The 19,073-nt window shown below is 43.3% G+C and overlaps 2 protein-coding genes across 6 annotated transcripts in view; both read left to right on the plus strand.

The window, feature by feature from the left end:
* rbm45 (RNA binding motif protein 45) lies at positions 1 to 5,967 on the plus strand. The gene is made up of 10 exons (XM_028990615.1): positions 1 to 420; positions 2,196 to 2,318; positions 2,396 to 2,522; positions 2,603 to 2,722; positions 2,812 to 2,982; positions 3,266 to 3,395; positions 3,475 to 3,571; positions 3,713 to 3,876; positions 4,100 to 4,292; positions 5,695 to 5,967. The coding sequence occupies exons 1-9, from the start codon at positions 151 to 153 to the stop codon at positions 4,290 to 4,292; spliced, it is 1,395 nt and encodes a 464-aa protein (XP_028846448.1). The 5' UTR covers positions 1 to 150; the 3' UTR covers positions 5,695 to 5,967.
* osbpl6 (oxysterol binding protein-like 6) overlaps positions 4,178 to 19,073 on the plus strand; it is a 39,774-nt gene continuing 24,878 nt past the window's right edge. For 3 of the 5 annotated variants that reach the window (XM_028990609.1, XM_028990611.1, XM_028990612.1), the window contains exons 1-2: positions 6,458 to 6,726; positions 17,610 to 17,838. In XM_028990609.1, the coding sequence (XP_028846442.1) occupies positions 17,701 to 17,838 (138 nt within the window). In that variant the 5' untranslated portion in view covers positions 6,458 to 6,726; positions 17,610 to 17,700. Of the gene's footprint in view, positions 4,305 to 6,457; positions 6,727 to 17,609; positions 17,839 to 19,073 lie in introns of those variants that run through there. The other 2 variants (XM_028990610.1, XM_028990614.1) reach the window with 2 other exon arrangements.

A 19,073-nucleotide genomic window follows, 5' to 3' on the forward strand; every position in this document is an offset into this window, starting at 1 on the left:
CGGAAATTTACACGCCGGAGCGCGGACCTTCGCCGCCGTCCTTCTACCGCTCTGTTGCCGCGGACCGTGGAACTCTGTGCGGTTCTGATCCGTTCGGGTCGAGTTCTTTTTCTTTTTCTTCTTCTTCTTCTTGTTTTCCTCTCTCTCGACATGGAAGACAGCGGCAGACCGTCGTCGCACCTCGACGACCCGCCCAACAGCAGACTGTTCCTCGTCACCAGCAAATTCATCACGGAGGACGTGATCCGCGAGAACTTCAGCGGCTTCGGGGACATCCAGGACATCTGGGTGGTGCGAGACAAGCAGACCAAGGAGTCCAAAGGGGTGTGTTTCGTCAAATTCGCCAAGTCTTCTCAAGCCTGCGCGGCCATGGAGGACATGCACGGCAAGTGTGTGCTGGAGGGAACCAAACCCATCAAGGTGCGAGTGTGAGATGAGTGTGGCTGAATTCGCGGTTCACGAACCGCTTTCCTGAAGAACGACCCTCGTTTGTTAGAAACCTTGTGACGACTTCCAGAATCTCTTTATTTTTACGCCTACATAATTGCGTTTTTTTCCTCCGACTATCATGTACATATGTAAAAACAAACGCGGACAGTTTTTGATGATAGGATTTTTTATTTAGCTTTTTTGTCCTTTAATACTGTGTCTGAAGCCCCTTTTCGAAATTGAGCCTTGGTGCAGAGTTACAGCCACTTTTATCCAGTCCCACAATGAGATTTCCCCAGGACGCGCGTTTCGGAGTCTGTAGCTTTAAAATGAATGGCCAAAGCATGCTTTACAACTCTATTACAACTCTAGCCACTGCAGGACCATAGACAGGCTAGGGGAACTCATATTAAAATTATATAGTCTCACACTGAAATGTTCATAATAGGGGATTTAACATGTCACCTTTAACTTGAAATGATCTATTGTAATCATATAAATTACCTAATGTACCTATATGTTTACCTTATGTTTACCACTGTATATCACTTCACTTTTCTTTCAAGTTTATGAACATCATGTATCACATTTATATATTTACATGCATTTATTTTTGGAAGCTTTCCATAAACCAATACATTATGTAAGATTTAAGAGAAAACATTGCGAAATAAATAAGAAATATTTATTGACAGGTTTAGGTGACTGACTTACACACCACTGGAACTTAAGACTAATCCTTGGTGATAAAGTTCCTCTCTGCATATATGAAGATATTCACTCATTAACAGATGTTTTCAGCTATCAGCTATGGACTGGAATTTTGATCAACGTGGTGTTGTTGTAAAGTACAGAATAATTGTTTTATAATTTGAAAAAAAGACAAACGTCATGTTGTTGTTTTTTTAGCAAGTGAGAGAGTTAAAATTGACTTAGGATCTTTAAGTCAACGCTTGACAGATTCAGCGAAATACTTAGGTGTTAAACTGGACAGCGAATTGACATTCGATGCACAGATCAGCTCAGTGGTCAAAGCCAGCTTTTTTTCGATTGAGACAACTGTCCAGAGTCAAGCCACTTCTCTCTCTGCGTCACTTTGAGATTTTGATCCATGCTTTTATTACGAATCGTTTGGACTAGTTCTACGCACTTTGTGTTGGGCTTATAACCCGAGGTCACTTGATCGACTTCAGGTGGTCCTAAATGCCGCTGCGCAGCTTTTAACTGGTGCTAAAAAAATGTCTTCATGGCCTTGCCCCACAGTATCTGTCCAATGTGCTTCAGTTGTATGCTCCTCCACGTGCTCTCAGGTCAGCAGGACATTCATTGATAGTTGTACCTAAGACAAGGAGGAAACTTGGGGGTGACCAAGCTGCTCCAAGACTTTGGGACTAAATGCCCTTGAACATCAGGCTGGCCAAATCCCTTCCTGCTTTTAAGAGTTCCCTCAAAACATGTTTTTCAATTTGGCTTTTAAATCTGTCTGAGATGTTTTACTGTTCTGTGTATAGCACTTTGGTGAACTTTGTTTTAAAGTGCTTTTTATAAATAAATTTGAACTTGAACTTGATGTGTACAAATGTATTCATGCATATGTTACACTTATAGTCAATCATGCCAATGTATTGATCTTTAATCAAAACAAGCTGCTTTTGCTATTTTTAGAATTTACAATGTCTGCAGTGTTGTCTGCAACGCCCTGGAACAGCTGAAGGTTCTCCTGGAAGTAGGATGTTTGATGGGTGTGTTCTGTTTCTGTTTGGCAGGTGTTTATTGCCCAGTCACGGTCCTCTGGCAGCCACAGAGACGTAGAGGATGAGGATCTAACCCGGATATTCGTCATGATCCCCAAGACTTTCACCGAGGACGATTTGAGGGAAACGTTTAAGGTGTGTGACCTGCCACTTTGTTAAGGTCGCCACATAGTGAGTGTATGACGACACATGTGATTGTGTCTTCATAACAGGAGTACGGAGGCATCGATTACTGCATCATCATCAAAAACAAAACCACAGGAGAAAGCAAAGGTTTAGGTTACGTGAGATTCTACAAGCCGTCACAAGCAGCCATTGCTATAGAGAACTGTGACAAAAGTAAGATAAATTCCACAACATGAAAGACAGGTAGCTAAATTGCAAGCTTGATTAATTTAGGGAACATGTCTGTTTTGCAGCATTTCGTGCCATACTTGCCGAACCGAGGACAAAAAACTCTTCTTCCGATAATGACTACTTCAGCAATAACCGGTCAGACCACACCAGCAATGACCCGGGCATGAGTGGATATCCCATTGGTAGTATTTTCAGCCTTTGTGTGGTCTCTTTGTGGCATTTAGGTCTCCTCTTTTCCCCAGAAATATGACTGTGACATGACCTATTTCAGACAATAACAGCTATGCGTCAGGAGACATGTGGAGTAGTGACATCATTACCAGATGCCTCATGGTGTCCTCGAGGGCCAGCGTCTCTCAGGAACAAATGTTCGGACTGTTTGACCTGATCCCAGGACTGGAGTATTGTGAAATGCAAAGGGATCAGTTCGGCTTCTCCAAAGGTGGCGTATGGGGTTGGGTTGGTAAAGGACAAAGGTGTTGATTCATTCCACACCACATTTTAGCAGTCAATAACATGTAGGTTTTCCAACAGGTCACACTTCATAGCAGAATTCATTAGGAATTTATGATTCGTATGTCACAACGAAATAAAAATAAGTTGCTGTAACAGCTCATGATTATCTTTTATATTTAATTGATGAAAGATCATCAGTAGTAATCAGATAATCTACCTAAACCTAAAATATGCTGTACAAATGTCTCTGATGTCTAATTCATTAATAGGTCAAGCTATGATTCGCTACAACAACCTTGGATCGGCTGTGTATGCTAAAGAGAAGCTGAATGGCTTTGAGTATCCTCCTGGAAATCGTCTTATTGTGACTTATGTTGACGATGGGGAAGACAGGACCAGGTATGTCACTACACAACTTTATAATACTGTTGAATTGCGGCTATTCATCCTGGTTAAAATCTTACTGTATTTTCTTAAGCCCTGTTGGGAAGATGGCCATGCAGCTTGTAGCTGCCCAGATGATGTCCATGGTGTGGAATGGTCCCAGTGGGTCACAGCTCATGAAGACCAGCACAGTACGTTCATAGACTGATTGGTCTAGAACTCAAGATCAACCACGTCCTAGCTCTTTAAAGTGTCCTTCTGAATTGATGCTATGTACATATATTCTATGTTATGGTATATGGTATATACATATATTCTGATGCATACTGCAGGGTTATGCACAACCTGTGATGCCACAGAAGCCCAGAATTCAGATAGATGTTGCTCTTCCACCTACGAAAAAACTGGCCCCAGCAGACAGTCTGGTGAAGGAGCGCCTGTTTGTGATCTTCAACCCTTCACCGCTACCTGTGGATGTTCTGGAGGAAGTGTTCTGGTGAGGCCAGACCCACTGTTGAGAATTTCATAATCAAGTGTAGGGTTAGTATCAGTAAATAAAAACTGAAAATGACATGTGGTCAGATATCTCATAAGTATCTCAATAAATTTCTAATCCTAATAACAAGTAGAAAACGTTTCTTAATGTAAAAGTAATCTTGCCAAATGCATATTTGTATAAAAGTAATAGGTAATAGCCATGACTGTATATGTTCCTGCAGCCGTTTTGGGTCTCTTATCGAGGTGTATCTAGTGCCTGGACGCAATGTTGGCTACATTAAGTATGCTGACAGGAAACATGCAAACGAAGCCATGGGACTGCTGCACGGCAAAGTGTTGAATGGGGTGAAGATGAAGGTGATGCTGGCCGACCCACCCAAGGAAGAGTCTCACAAGCGGCAGAGAACGTACTAAGTGAGTAGATGGGTAAGATACCGAAAAATCCTTTTCTCCATATATCAGTGCCAAATCAATGTGTGGATAAATACTGAGCTGTAATTTGTCACAAGTCACATTAAACTTAATTGATTTGAATAGATTCAAATTTAACCAGTTGACTCTCAGTTCATAGTCATAATAAATAAGCTAAATAAAATGAGCTAAGGCCTAGGGGTGTTAGAAAGTATCGATACAGCAATATAGCATAATATTTTACCTGGTGATATTGTATCGATACAGGGACATAAAATATCGATACTTTTGTATACAGATTTAGTCCACCGGGTGATGCTGTTGAGCATTTTTTTTTTGTGAGGTCAGCAGAGATTAGAATCAGCATGCGACTACAACCTCCACTCCGGTAGATGGCGCTGTACAGCATGGTACTTATAATTACTGCCTGGTATTTCAGAGTAAAAAACATGTCAGACCGGTCACAGCATCTTTCAGTGAACTATTGCAGTATGTAAAGTATCACAATAAACCGTGATACATAATCGTATTGTGAATGGTGTATCGTGATGCATATCATATTGTGACAATACACACCCACTCTATGGCTGTTTTTAAAATAAATTCAAAACTTATGTTTTACATTTACATTTACAGCATTTATCAGACGCTCTTATCCAGAGCGACTTACAATCAGTAGTGACAGGGACAGTCCCCCTGGAGCAACTTAGGGTTAAGTGTCTTGCTCAGGGACACAATGGTAGTAAGTGGGATTTGAACCTGGGTCTTCTGGTTCATAGACGAGTGTGTTACCCACTAGGCTACTACCACCCTACCATGTTGTTTGGTTGTGATTTATTGCTTATGCAATTATGTATGATGGTTTATTAAGATACCTAACCAGGACCTGTTCAACCAACTTCTGCTTTTTGAATTCCGTTGCATTCATTGTGCATAGTTTCACACTGCCTGGATCACTGAAAATGCAGCATTTAATATTGCGATGTATTATTAGTATTGCTAATTCCTAAAAAAAATTTTCTTTCATAGATAACTGACTATTAGCATTATAAATAGTATTATATTTGAAGTAGCGTGGTTGACTGCTGGTGAAGGAGAACTAATTAAAATGATTTGTCATTGGTCTCTAAAGAAATTTCTTCAGCCAAGTAATGTTGCTTAAGCTTCAGAATCAACCAGAATCAGGTAAATCTAAGCAAAATTCAAGGAGGTCTCTTTGTGGCCTGTTGTCTCTTTTTTATTATTATTTTATTACTCAGGATTTTGCAGCCTTTGCGGATGGTCTGTAATTTTAAAAAGCATCTTTGATGTCAGGTGCATTTGTCCATTAAGGAGACTGAGAGCGTGGAAATAAGACAGTTTTGTTTTTTTCCTTTGTAATTCTGCTAATTTCTTGTCCTTACAGAGGTTTGACATGACCTGTAACATGACCTTCTACATGACTGGACGGACATATATGATGACACGACCTCATAGCTACGGACAGTGACTTCATTACATTTCTGAAATAATGCTTTTAGTACCTTTTTTTTTTTTTTTTATTTGCTTGCTCATTTTAAAGGTGTACATATTAAGTTCAACAGACAATACAGAATATGAGATGAAGTTATTATAAGCACACTTGTTTACAATGTACTTGATCTCAATAAAAGACATAGTGGATAAATGTGTGGAAAAATCTTGGGCTTCTGTTTTTTTTTTTTTTTTTTTTGTCTGATTCAAAGAGATGAAGATGCTGATTTGATTGGATTATTACTGCAGAAGGTATTTTTAGTTGTTTATATCTGTAAAATGTATAGGTAATTAAAGATGCATAACACAATAGTAATATTCTTGTCATCACTATGCAGGTCCGCTAGGTGGCAGCACACAGATGGCCAAATAAGCCCGGTTTAAATGCGTATTAATTATTTACACAGCTAAAAATATCTTTGGGAGTATAACTTTAATGGGGACGCAAATTCATGGCTACTTTGAATAAAGCATCAATTACGTTCCTGTAATTTTTCAGATGAAATTGAGACCAACACAGTAATTTTTTTTTATCACTGTGTATTTACAACGTTCCTGGTTTAGTTTAAGAATCCGGTTCCTGGTTTTGCCGGGAACCGGTGGCAGCAGCTCCGTGTTCCGAGATCCGCGCCGGGCCTTCCGGTCTGCCCCGTTTCGCTCCCTGCTGCAGGGAGGAGCGTCGCGCCGAGCGTCCGTCTGCCCGCGTTCGAATTCGGCCATTCACAGCGCGCTCCCGAGTCGGCTTCGCCCCACGAACCCGGAGCAGCCGGCGGTTCTCCACCGCACGACGACGAGCGATGACTGTTGGAGGTCTCGGTCGGGCTTGCGCCGGGAGGGACTCCGCCGCGGCTTGACGGGCCCGGGGAAGCCGGGGGACAGAGAAAGAGCATCGGCGAGTCATGGTGACCGGGGCGCACGGCGGTCGGTAAGGGCTCCGCATCTGCACCGCCGCCGCTGCGGGTTTATCGTGACTGTGACTTTCGACGTGGTTCTCGTTCTAAATATGAGCCACAGACTAATAATGGAATAATGATGAAAATTCGAGTTGTACGGGAAGTGAGCGAGAATTCCGTGTGGTCCGTGGCATGACGGTGAGGTAATGCATCCACGGGGACGAGGTCATCGATCGGTGACCTGTGTACCTGGTACAGTCTTTAAAAATATTCACACCTGGACGTTCAATTCTGGGGCCACCTTCTTTACAATTGTGGGGTGCCGTGCCTGTGGCCCCCCCAACCCCGCGGAGAAGGTGGTCACTCCAGCCCAGCCACGACTCCAGAGAACTGGGAACTTCACACCGAGCAAGGTCAGGCAGGGACGATGCGGCGTCACTCTCCTTTTTTCAGAAATTCGGGACCTTCTCCTGACCTTGATCGGTGCATCCAGTCCCACGTCCTCCCTTTTAGTTTTTGTCAGAAATGATTTCTTTTTTTTTTTTAAAGTGCTTAAAGCGCCAAAGTTTAGACCGTAATGCCATTACGTTATTTGGTGGCCGGCCGCGTCTAATTGAAGTCGTTGGGTTACAGGTGGAAACACAACCCCGTGTATAACATCCCTCGATGTAAGACGACTCTAAGGAGTCGGCGCCTGTCAATTAGGCGTTCGCTTAATAATTCAGGCCCCGTGACGGCCGCGCGGCCTGCGGAGGGGAAGCCATTCCTCCAAAAAAGAAGCAAAAATGCATCTCATGCATAAAACAAGATGTCCCCGTTGTTCCAGAGTCGGCTCCTGTGCCGCTCGTCAGGTACGCCGCCTACGGGGCGTGCGATAACCTGGGCCAAATCCCCGGGTCGCTCGAGTACGGGTATAAGCTGATTTATTGTCTGAGTCACAAGCTAGTCTGTCGCGGGCGTGGAGGGTTGGAGGTGGAGGCTGGTGGCTAATCACAATCGTAATTAGTCGCCTGCAGCGTCGGATACGAACAACTGGCCAGTCGCACGATTGGTCACGGAGCGAGAGAACGAGGCATCTGTTCAAGTGACGGGGCCGCTCGCCCGAGCTGTCACACGGGATGGCGAGCAAGTCCTCCCGTCTCTCTCCCCCCCCTGCCGGGGTATTTATACTAACAGGGTGCAGACTTTACACCCTGCGTTACGGCTCCATTTTCTCCCGGTTGGTGCACCAGCTTTACCTGTTTATAAGTTCCTACCTGTGGATGTGAAGTGTGTTGACAAATCGGACAATGGCACCCGTCACGGCTGTCAAAGCCGGCGCCCCTGACGCGCCGCGGGCTTTGTTAATCGGTTAAAAAGACGTTGACACCAGATGTGTTGCGCATCTAGTTGCACCATGTGTGTCGTCCTCAGTTCTGCCGATCTGTTGCTATGGATGAGTCACGAGGCGCTGCGCCACATGCCGACTCTCCGTCGCTGTCGCATCACCCCACACTCCACTCCAAAGAGCGCCGTTTGCTTTTATAAATGGCAGTTTGTCAGGTAATAACCAGGTAATAACTGGGTAATAACCAGGTAATAACCCCGTCCGACTGTAGTTGCGACTGTATTATGAATACACGGGTAATTGTGTTTCCTGGCGCCCAGCCCCTTTCCGCTTTATCTGCGGGGGTCTCCGGTGTTCACCTTAATGAGCTACGACAAGCACAGACACCAGCGTCTGAGTCGAGGAGCCGGGTCTAATTAGATTCTTTTAATGAAGTCACCTCCCTCGACCGCGGGGTAATTCGAATGAGTGCAGCGCGAACAATAGCAGTGGGAATCACGGGGTGACCCGCGATATTCAAACCTGTCATGATAACACCAATTCAGCCCTACGTCATGACTAGTGAATCCCGAAGAGAGTTGGAATATTGTGGAAAATGCCGTTTGGTTGTGTCATTTCCTCCTGAAAGGTCAACAATCAGCCTATCAGCAGGCAAGGGTTGACAGAATAAATTAAGATTATTTTCAGAAACATTACATTCATTGTTATGAGTGATTGAACATAATGTTCAAATCATCTGATTTACAGAATTGAAAAAAGTGCTTATTACTTAAAATTATGAGTAATTTACATAATGGTTGTTATATATATATATATACATAATGGTTGTTATATTCTCGGATATTAATCTATACTAAAACTTAGTATTGACCTCGATACTAATTAGCACTGGTATCGATACTTTTGCATCTGCCGGTTCACGGAATATCCTGGCCGACTACAATTTGTTTTGTTTCAGTGATTGGTAAGTTTGATTGGTGATTTGTGTCTGTGATTGTTTTGCATGTTGTAAATTTTTCTTATTAAATAACATTTTTCATAAAATGTTAATTTGATTTGCAATTCTTGGCCACCGTCCTTTAGAGGTGTGAACCTTCACTGGTCTCACGATTCGATTCGATTATCAATGCCTCGATATCGATGCACCCAATAAATGTTCTCCATGGTCACATGATGTTTTCAAATACAAAATACATTGCGACAATGAGCAGAAAAATGGCCTGTGTTCATTCCGCACTCCCCTGATGCAATATCGTCCATGTCCGCATCGCGATGCATCGACTATCGATTAATTTCAACACCCCTACAGTGGTCAGCTGATTCGTTTAATTATCGCGCGAGAGATGCTGAGGAGGGGAAATGGAGTATAGCGCTCATACGGCGTGAATAAAGCGCACAAAGATATCCAGGCTTTTAAAACAGTGTACTTGTTGGGTCTGATTCTGTCAGGCTCGGGCCGGCCCAATTACTGCTCTAATTCCAAAAAAACCTTTATTTATTAAAAAAATAATAATTAAAAGTTTCTGTGTTTGTTTTTCCTCCCCCTGTAGTACCGAAAATAGTACTGAGTATCAATGTCCATCCTTAGTATCGGTATTGAGTTTGAAATTTCAGTATTGTGACAGGCCTAATGTGCACATTATGTGTAATGACTGTAGCATATCATTTTGTATATTTGGTAATATGTTTTTGAATACAAAATGAATGACCTTTTCCAAAATGTTTTTGAAAATTATAAGTATTGTACTGGAACTTACAATGATCCCGAATATAAGGTGATCTCCCATCAAGACTACATTTGTTAAAAGAAATAGTCTCTGCTGTGTTTTTGTACACCTCGGGTTTTGAGATGATATCACTTTTTTTCTGCTGTTAAAGCTGACTTCCACAAACAAATTTTGACAAAGATGCATTGATATCGGATACCATCGTATCACAGTATATTGCCATATTGATTTATTGTCCCACACCTTGTAAACACACATTCACACGAAATGTCTGTGTGTGTGTGTGTGTGTGTGTGTGTGTGTGTGTGTGTGTGTGTGTGTGTGTGAGACCTGGGTTACGGGTGAAAGGAGAATGGCCGGCGTTATGGATCCACTCAGACGTTGGCGAGGTGGGGGATGGTTTTCTCCACCGGGTGTTACGCTTCCAGTAAACATTCTGCTGAGCTGGGAGAAAGGGCTTGATTCATCTTCCTCCAGGCTGACCTGAGAATGGCTGAATCTGACACTGTTTGCACGGCAAACACGTTTGCTACAAACCTGGCAACGCACTGAGTGGCCTTTTGTTAAACGTCATCACCTGCGTCCTGCCTTGTATGGTGATATGCCCACATGTTAGGGCTATTGTGAAGACAGCCTGGACGGTGGCTGCCACGCCTGTAACCTAGCTCACTGAGACCATTGCCTTCAGTCAAATTAAACACCTTAAACAAATTCAAAAAGGCATTTATGAAATAATCATGGACGATGTAGTCTGTATAAGTGCAATAAATGATTCAGAAGACAGACGAAATTCAAGGCTCTTGTCTCAGAGCATGTAGAACGCTGCCTGGGACAAGGTGATTGTGGCCCGGAGGACCCATCATGGTGAGAGCAGCAACCTTGTGTTTTGAAAGCTATTTACTCCCCATCACATCCTGTTTTATGTACCAGAGTGAATAATGGAGAAAATGACCAGCGCTGAAATGGGGAATTCAGCAGCTATAAATAGATGCAAAGTGTGCATATATATATACCTCTTATGACACATACTTTACTGTTATAGTAGTTCTAGTACATAGTTGGTTTCAGCCAATTGTCTCCTTGACGTTTATGGAGGTTTACTGAATTGCCATTCTGATCTGAGCTCTGTGTAAATTACAGCTGCAATAAAACCCAAAGTTTGGTTCCAAGGTCAGTAATTATTTTTATCAGTGTGTTATTGTTGATATAACTTAAATGCTGCAACTACTACTAATAATATGATAATTGTTTTATTACTGTTATTATTTGTGGTCCAAATTGTAATTAACCCTAGGAGTTAACACAGTGAAGATCTGCTCACTCTTGTTTATTTCCTGACGTTCTTTAGGCTGCGCTTGGACAGTGTAAAAGTTATTGAAATTGGGTTTTCGCTGCATGGTTTCAAATCAGGACTTAAGAATATAGAACAAAACCACATTTTTATTTTTAACCCATATCATCGAGAAGCAGGCAGTTTCAGACGTTGAAAACCAGGAAGTAAAGCGTCACCAAACTCCGCCCCCTCATGCTTTTTAGTGCAGGGGCGTCAATTATAAATGTGTTTGTCTTACAGCAGCACATGTGTGTGCCAGGTTTGGTGTGTGTATGTTAAACTGTCTTTTCACAGGAAGAAAAAAAAACACTTACACCGTGTTTGAAACGACTGTTCAACATTTTCAGTGCTTCAAATGGACCTTCTTGACAACATCCTGACGATTTTGACCATGTCCGTGCACAATATTGAAAACTAAAAGCTCACACTTTTTGTGACGGTATACAAAATATTTTTACCATGATGTGACCGGGGCGTCACCCTGAATATGTCTGTGAAATTTGTGGATGTTTGGTTAATGTTTACTGCACTAAAATATATTTTTTATGTATATTTTTATATTTCTTTCATTTGCCAGCAAAGGTGCAATGTTGGTCTGAGAATTGAATTTAAAGTGGCCTTAAAAGGCCTTAAAAAGTTTTAAAATTAAGATTAAAAAAACTGGGGGTACCCTGGGAAGGATTTTATAATTGCAGATAATTTTATCTGTGAGTGGGTGTGGTGCAACTGGCCAGCTATGGTTGCAGGGCCCTAAAAAATCAACTCAAATTTCCCTTTGATGTCTTTGATGTTTTCTGGTCAGTGGAGGATAATCCCAGACTCCCATACCATGGCGAGGTCTTCTGGCCATAGACGGAGGGCAGGATCGGTTTCACCATTCGAGCTGGCCGTCTGCAGCGCTGGCCAGTCTGGAGAGACTCCCTTCATTTGGGTTAAAGACCCAAAGTTTATCCCGTCTCTCTGCTTCTGTCCTATTGGCTTACAGCAGTTAATCAACGCTAGCGTGACACGGTGTCAGCTTCCTGTCTTTCTCTTGCCGTCATTGTCCATGGCCTCCTGCCTGGAATGAAGCCTGTCAACGTGAAGATTAGTATTTAGCATGAACGATTATCTCACGAGAAGTAAGCAGGCCAAAGGCTGATCACGCTGGCTGCCCAATTTAGGCAAAAATAACAATCATGGTAACTTTAGCAGAAATTGAAGTTACGATCACTTACTGTAATTACTCATGATGTAATTTAAATGTTACTTCACAACTAAAAATGAAAAAAGTTCTTTTAAAAATAGTATTTTATACATGAACAGGATTTGTGAGGCCTGGCAAAAAGAGGGCATCATTGGGGATACAGAATACAGCTAAATAAATAGTCATTGGATGCAAAAATTATTAAATTTTAATATTCAGTTCATCCATTAATTCTTTGTATTTGTGCATAAAATGCCTGTATGTTTAGCACAGTGTTTCTCAACCAGGTAACCATGATTCAGCACTTTTGTTAGTTTGTTTTTGGCAATAATTTATCTTTTTCTTTTGGAATAACTACGAGAAAGACATTTTATTGTTTGCCTTAATTATTTGTCCGACCTTTGAATGAAATTGTTCTGCTCCATTTTCCAGTTTAATATGGCAAATCTTGCCAAGTCATTCCCTTTCTGTGTCTTGTGAAGGAGGACTTTTTTGGCACTGACAGTCCCGGAGCGGTTTATGTAAAAAGCTTCCTCGGAATTTTGTCCTGTACCTGCTGCTGGTGTCACAGCGCTTCCACCCGTCACCCCAGTGTAGGCGTGCGGGTTTGATGTGCCAGTTGTGAAGATGAAGAGAACGTTGTAGCCTCCTCTGTGTCCCGTCCGTGCTGATGAAGCCCACAGAAGCTCTGCTTCTCTCAGCGGTGCTGCACCATGAGTCACAAAGACGTGGAGAGCTGTTGAACTGTGCAGTTTTTTTTGTATGATATATATCTGTTTTTCAGTAAATCGTGGTAACAGAATAGATATGTGTATTTTATGAAGACTACATTCAGATCTTTACGATTGTTTAGTAATGTGCTCTTTTTTTGGTCTTGTGTTTGAGTTTGTTAAAAGTGAACATTGTTCGTGTTTTGGTCATGCCAGCTCTGGTTGCTGGGAATGTCTGTTAATGATGCAATGTCTTCATGCATGTAGACGGGAACTATATCAATAACAAGTTAGTCTTGCACTCCAATGGAATACTGTGTTCACTAATGCAGGTCTGTCACTTTAAAAGCAGCATTAATTATCAGAAAACCCTTTTTGCAATGATCTTAGTGCAACAGGCCGTCTTCACACCAGTTCAGTATCTGGTGCATCACCACATGTGGGTTTGACTATCATTAATTTTGACTTTGTCATGACTATCTTTCATTTTGTAGTTTTTTTTTCTATTGTTTTCACAGAAAACTAGGATATTTTGAACAGCAGTGAACAAACGGACACATAATACCAGTAGTAATAATAGTGTAAGGATATTAGTAGTTATTTGGCACCAGTTACATTACATTTTGAAGAGCATTAACAGGAATGAAGATTGGTACGTATGCCTCATCGTGAGGTGTAACGTGTGCTTTCAGAAGATGTGGGCTTCTCCCAGCGTTACTCGCTTCTGTATTTCACTTCTTTTGACTTGCAAAAAATGGCTAATGCTTCCCTTTACTGCTGCTTAGAATGAATACTACTTTCAGTATTTTGATCTACTTACATTTTGTTTTGGGGGTTGAAGGATCCAACCTCACTTACAATTGTGTCCTTGTGTTATCTTAGTGAAGATTCTCACTGGGAAGTACGGTCTTGTGACCTTTCAAGGTGAATTCACAAGAAATCACGTGGTTCTAATTTTTCTGGTCGAGTATCTGCTTTTGCTGCTTGTAATCGGCTTTCCAGAAAAAGGGCATCAGGTCACTAGTTGGGGGGACGGATCATGGAGGGCAATAATTACCGTGACAGGACTTAAAGGATCAGACTGATTCCTAATTGTATTCACAACGGGTCTACCTTCTGGTGCATCATCTACCACCAACTAGTGTACCATTCAGTGGCTTCTGTGAGTGCTTTGTTTATTTCATTCAGACCTTTATGCATTTCCACAGCACTATTCAACCACAGCACTGTCATATTTGACAGGCATAGAAGAACATGTTGCTGTATCAGATGGACAAAAGAAACTTTTGCTGTGTTCTGTAACTACTGCTTGTTATTCAAGAGTCAGGTAGGGATGCCCTCGTGTTTGTTAAAAAAATTAGTTTGGACTATTAAGGGATAGGTGTAATGGTTAGCACTCTGGACTCTGAATCCAGTGATCCGAGTTCAAATCTCGGTGGGACCTTTACTGAATGTCAAAAAGCAGTTTACTGAAATTTAATCGCATGGGTTTAGGGTGGTAGTAGCCTAGTTGGTAACACACTCGCCCATGAACCAGAAGACCCAGGATCAAATCCCACTTACTACCATCGTGTCCCTGAGCAAGACACTTAACCCTGAGTTGCTCCAGGGGGGGGGACTGTCCCTGTAACAACTGATTGTAAGCCGCTGTGTATAAGGGCGTCTGATAAATGCTGTAAATGTAAAAAGACGTCAAAGGGGTCAAAACCTTTCTCTATGAGTTTATTTGATCGGAAAACAGTTGTACTGATTAAACAAGCAATAAACCAACTAGTACAGTATCTAGAGCATCAGCAGATGTAGGTCTGAGCACATCATTTTTCCTGTATTATTTCAATAATTATTCCTTATCCATTGAGTAATTTTTGTATTTAAACCCCTTTCGTGCTCGGAAACGGTAGTGTCGGTAGCGCGTATGTCGGCTGGCGATGTGAGCAGCGCTGGGTTTACCTCTGCTCACTAGCTGGGTGTTGGCCGCGGGCCAGGCTGATGAGGTGGGGCGGCTCTGAATAATAAATGGGCGGGTGCAGTGTTCTGTTTACGGCCGTCCAGCAGTGCGTGCTGAGCGCCCGTGCCGGGAGAGATGTCCCCCGATGCATCATGCCGTGGCGATATTCTGTCCGGTCGCGGCGCTGCTTTCCTTCGCCAGGTGCCTCTAGCCACGGTAAAAAGACTCTCAGCCGCCATCCAGACCGCCGCCAATGTTTACTGGGCCGGGCTTTCTCCCATGTAGGCCGGCTATCGGGTTACTCGTCGTTGTGAGCCCTGGAGGATCAGGTTAACACGCTGTTAGCAATCAAGTGCAATGTGCAGTAATGTAACCTTATAGCGACAGAAATTGTATCTCATCTCTCTTGTCCTTTGATCCCACGCCATGAATATAATTAGTTTTTTTTGTTGTTGTTGTTGTTTGTTTCGATCAATCAATCAATGAGGTGCTTTGCACAATGGACCTTGACACAAGTAAGTTACGGTTTTCAAAACCCATGCTGAGGAAGCCAAAGGTGACTGTGGCAAGGAAAACCTTGATATTCGCATTTACAGCATTTATCATGCGCCCTTATCCAGAGCGACAGTAGTTACAGGGACGGTCCCCTAGAGACACTCTGGGTCGAGTGTCCTGGAGAGGAATCAAGGGTGACCCATCCTCCTCTGGTCCACACTGGTTGATGCCTGCTCCAGTTTCTTTAACCCTGTGAACCCCTGCTACCGGATTAATAATATGTAGAATCCGAACCGTCCCCTTGTTCATAGCCATTTATTCCTTACAACATCTTCCCTGTTCATGACTAGCTGTCAAACAATAACCCGAAAAGTTTACTTTGTAAAGTTTACGTGCAAATCCTGTCTGCAAAATACAGTAACAGTTACTAGTGCCGTCAAGTTACCGTATTGGTAAGAATATAAGACAATACATTTTCCCAAGACTAATTAAGACAAAGTATCATGTTTGCATTGTATTTTTTGAGGTTAGACAAAGCCACTTTTTCAGACTTATTTGGAGAAAAACAGTTTTATATTCAGGCCAATATGGTAATAGCTGCTGAATGCACTAGTTTTATTTTTATTTTGGTCTCGCAGTGACTGCCGTGCCACATTTCTTTTCGTTGTAAATGTTATTGATCAGGAGTGAAGGTGATTGTTTTTGTCATTGTGAGCACATACAAAACGAAAGAGCAGACTAAACGGCAACCGGTTTTCTGATCATTGGAGCGTTCAGCAGGCGGCTGCATGTTCGGATGGCGTCGAATAATGCAAATAATGTCATGTAGCGTTTTTCTTGGAGTCAATTTCTGCCAAAATTAACAATTGAACGCAGCTACAAAGCAGAGCAAAAGCTTGTATGACCTTCAGAGGGCGTTCATTTTGAACATTGTTGTGGACGAGACCGAAGTCCTACCCGGCGCGGCCCTGTACTCAGGAAGCCACAGTCACTACCGGCACTACATTTTTACATTTTTATTCTGCCACCAGAAAATCACCAAGCAACGTCACTATGATTTAATCGGTATGTGCGTTGATGCGGAATCGTCCACGTCTGCATTGCGATGCGTCGATTATGAGATAAATTTCATCACCGCTAGTGGGGATGGTAGCTTGTTCGATGGATAAAATCACCCAAGCTTTTCATTGGCACCATGACAGCTCAGGATTTGAACTCAGGAGTCCACTTCCCTACCCGCTAGGCCACCGCTGCCTATTAGGAGGACGCGTCCTCCTAGCTTTTCCAAGCTTGTTTCTCATTGTCTTTTTATGTGCCTGAATCCTGGGCCATTTTCCCAAGGGGAAACCTTGCGGCTCTGTGCATATGTCCATTGTCCCATGTCCTCAGTGGAAAACTGGGACAACTGCTGATAGAGCGGTGCGTGATGTGGATGAGGAACGCGCTCCTCCGATTCCAATTAACCTGAGCAAACCAAGCTGCCTCTCCACGGCGTGTTTAATGGAGACCCCGGCCCAGCGACAGACGAGGACCGCGCCGCCGCCACTAAAAGCGCCGCTGCTGTGTTCATTGACCTGCTTGACGCCTATCGCTTCATTTTCTGGCTGTGAACAATTACGCCAACACCAGCGCTCGTATCACCTAACGCGAAGGGCGTGTGTTTACCTTAGCGCCCGTATGAAAATAATATTTAAACATGACTCAGCCTGTTACCACAGTCTGTGCACAGATGCCGTTTCGCCTCTATCGATTTTGCATCCTCCACCCATCACCATTCATTCTCATTATGCTAATCAGGCGGTGAAGAGGACATTCTGAGTGCGCAGCATAATGGACGAGTCCATCGTCCTCTCTCCCGAGAGAGAAAGCAGTTCTGGACGTTTTGCTCTCGTAGGCAACGGATGGCTGTAATGAGGGCTGCTCCTCCGCCTCCGCTCTCTGTGACTGGGACCACAAGCGTCACCGAGGCCCTGTGAGGCCTGAGACCGTCTTTGCGGGATTGGAGAGAGACGCTGTCTTCATATGGTTTAAAATAAAAAAAAAATAAAAAAAAGAGCAGCGATGAGTCGACTGGCTTGAAATTGTCATGAAGTGTGTGATGTTTTGAGTGCACAAAATGAATTGTTGTTAATTAGGATGCATTTGACGAAGGGATTAAATGGCCCCTTTCTGTTCCCTCTATGATAAAGGTGAGAGGAAAACAAGAGCTGGAGTGGATGGCCGGGCGGATAATGCTCCGGAGCTGCTGACCGAGGACACCCCCTCCCACCACTGGAAACCATGTCCCACCACCAGAGATGCCAGCAGGCCCGAGCCATGAGCACGGAGGAGCAGAGCTCCACGCCCGTCCACAAGACCTCCACCCCAACGCATAAGAGCGCCTCGTCCTCTTCGTCCTCGCAGAGAGACAGCCGGCAAGTAAGCAGCATGACTAGACCCCTCTGCAGACGGCGGGGCGGAGCTCACAGCTCCACAGGAGAGCTTCATTATGAGCCTTGGAGGTCTCATTACGGCAGCATCATAGGGGTACAGGATGCCATTTTTAGCAAGTTTCCACATCTGAGACTAAGAAGTGAAAGTCAAGCCATGCAGTCATTGTATCCCAGCATCCTTTTTTCTTCGTCATTCTGCCATTTGCAGCACTCCATTCCAATAATGGTGATTGCTCAACTATTGAGCTATCGGACATTTGACAACCCTCCCATAGCAACACATCTGTTACTGTTCCTCGAAAATATTCCCTCTAGAAGTCATTTATAATTGGCGAATGTAGGTACAGTTCTGCTAATGATAATAAAACCTGGAAATGATGGAGGCATTTCAGATACTGGGACAGATTGCACATTACTCTCCATTGAAAAGACTGAGGAGCTGCAGAGTAACATCTAAACTTCTCTATAATTGTACTGTAATCAGCATCAACCGATTGGAAACACTTCAGTTGGCCAGATAAGTACAAGAGTTGGAACATATGGTCAGCTTACCACAGATTAACCCAGTTCCCACGGCCTCTGTCATGCGGTTCAGACACGCTGGTGAGGTGCAGTTGTCCAGCCGGTGACCCCAGGGGTTGACTGCGGTGTGTCGCTGGTGTGTGTGTGGGTGCACACGTTCGTGTAGCTTCTGCAGCGCCAGGGCTGCATCCTCCCACGGGATTCCCAGGCGGACACGCCTTAATGAGCTGCGGCCCCTCGCGCATCAGTGTGTGCCGTTCTCTCCCCGGGGGGGTTGCAACTGGTGCAATTAAAGCCCGGTGCTGCACCCATCACACTTCACTGAAGGCATGAAGCCCGCCGCTAGGAAATGAAATCGCACTTGAAAGCAACGTCTCCACGAGCCTGCGGTGAAGATTAAAGAGGAAGTTAGTTTGGTGTTTGAAGGTGTCTGTACACATATAATGAGTTCAGGAGTCTTCTGACCTTATTTAAGACATATAAACACACACATATGTAGAAAATTGATAAAATTATCAGTTTAAATATGCATTTAACAAATGACTGCAAAAATGAATTTTATGCAGAAATAAGCACTATAACACCAGAAATTACTGATGAATATTCTTACTGTGAATATCTCCTCACTGTGCTTTTAGGTTTTTAATGTAAGGTTGTTTGCTCTTTAATAGGGCTTCTAGTGGTAATGCAAGTTAGTTT

Source organism: Denticeps clupeoides, chromosome 9 (genome assembly GCF_900700375.1).
Source record: "Denticeps clupeoides chromosome 9, fDenClu1.1, whole genome shotgun sequence".
Taxonomy (NCBI): Eukaryota; Metazoa; Chordata; class Actinopteri; order Clupeiformes; family Denticipitidae; genus Denticeps; species Denticeps clupeoides.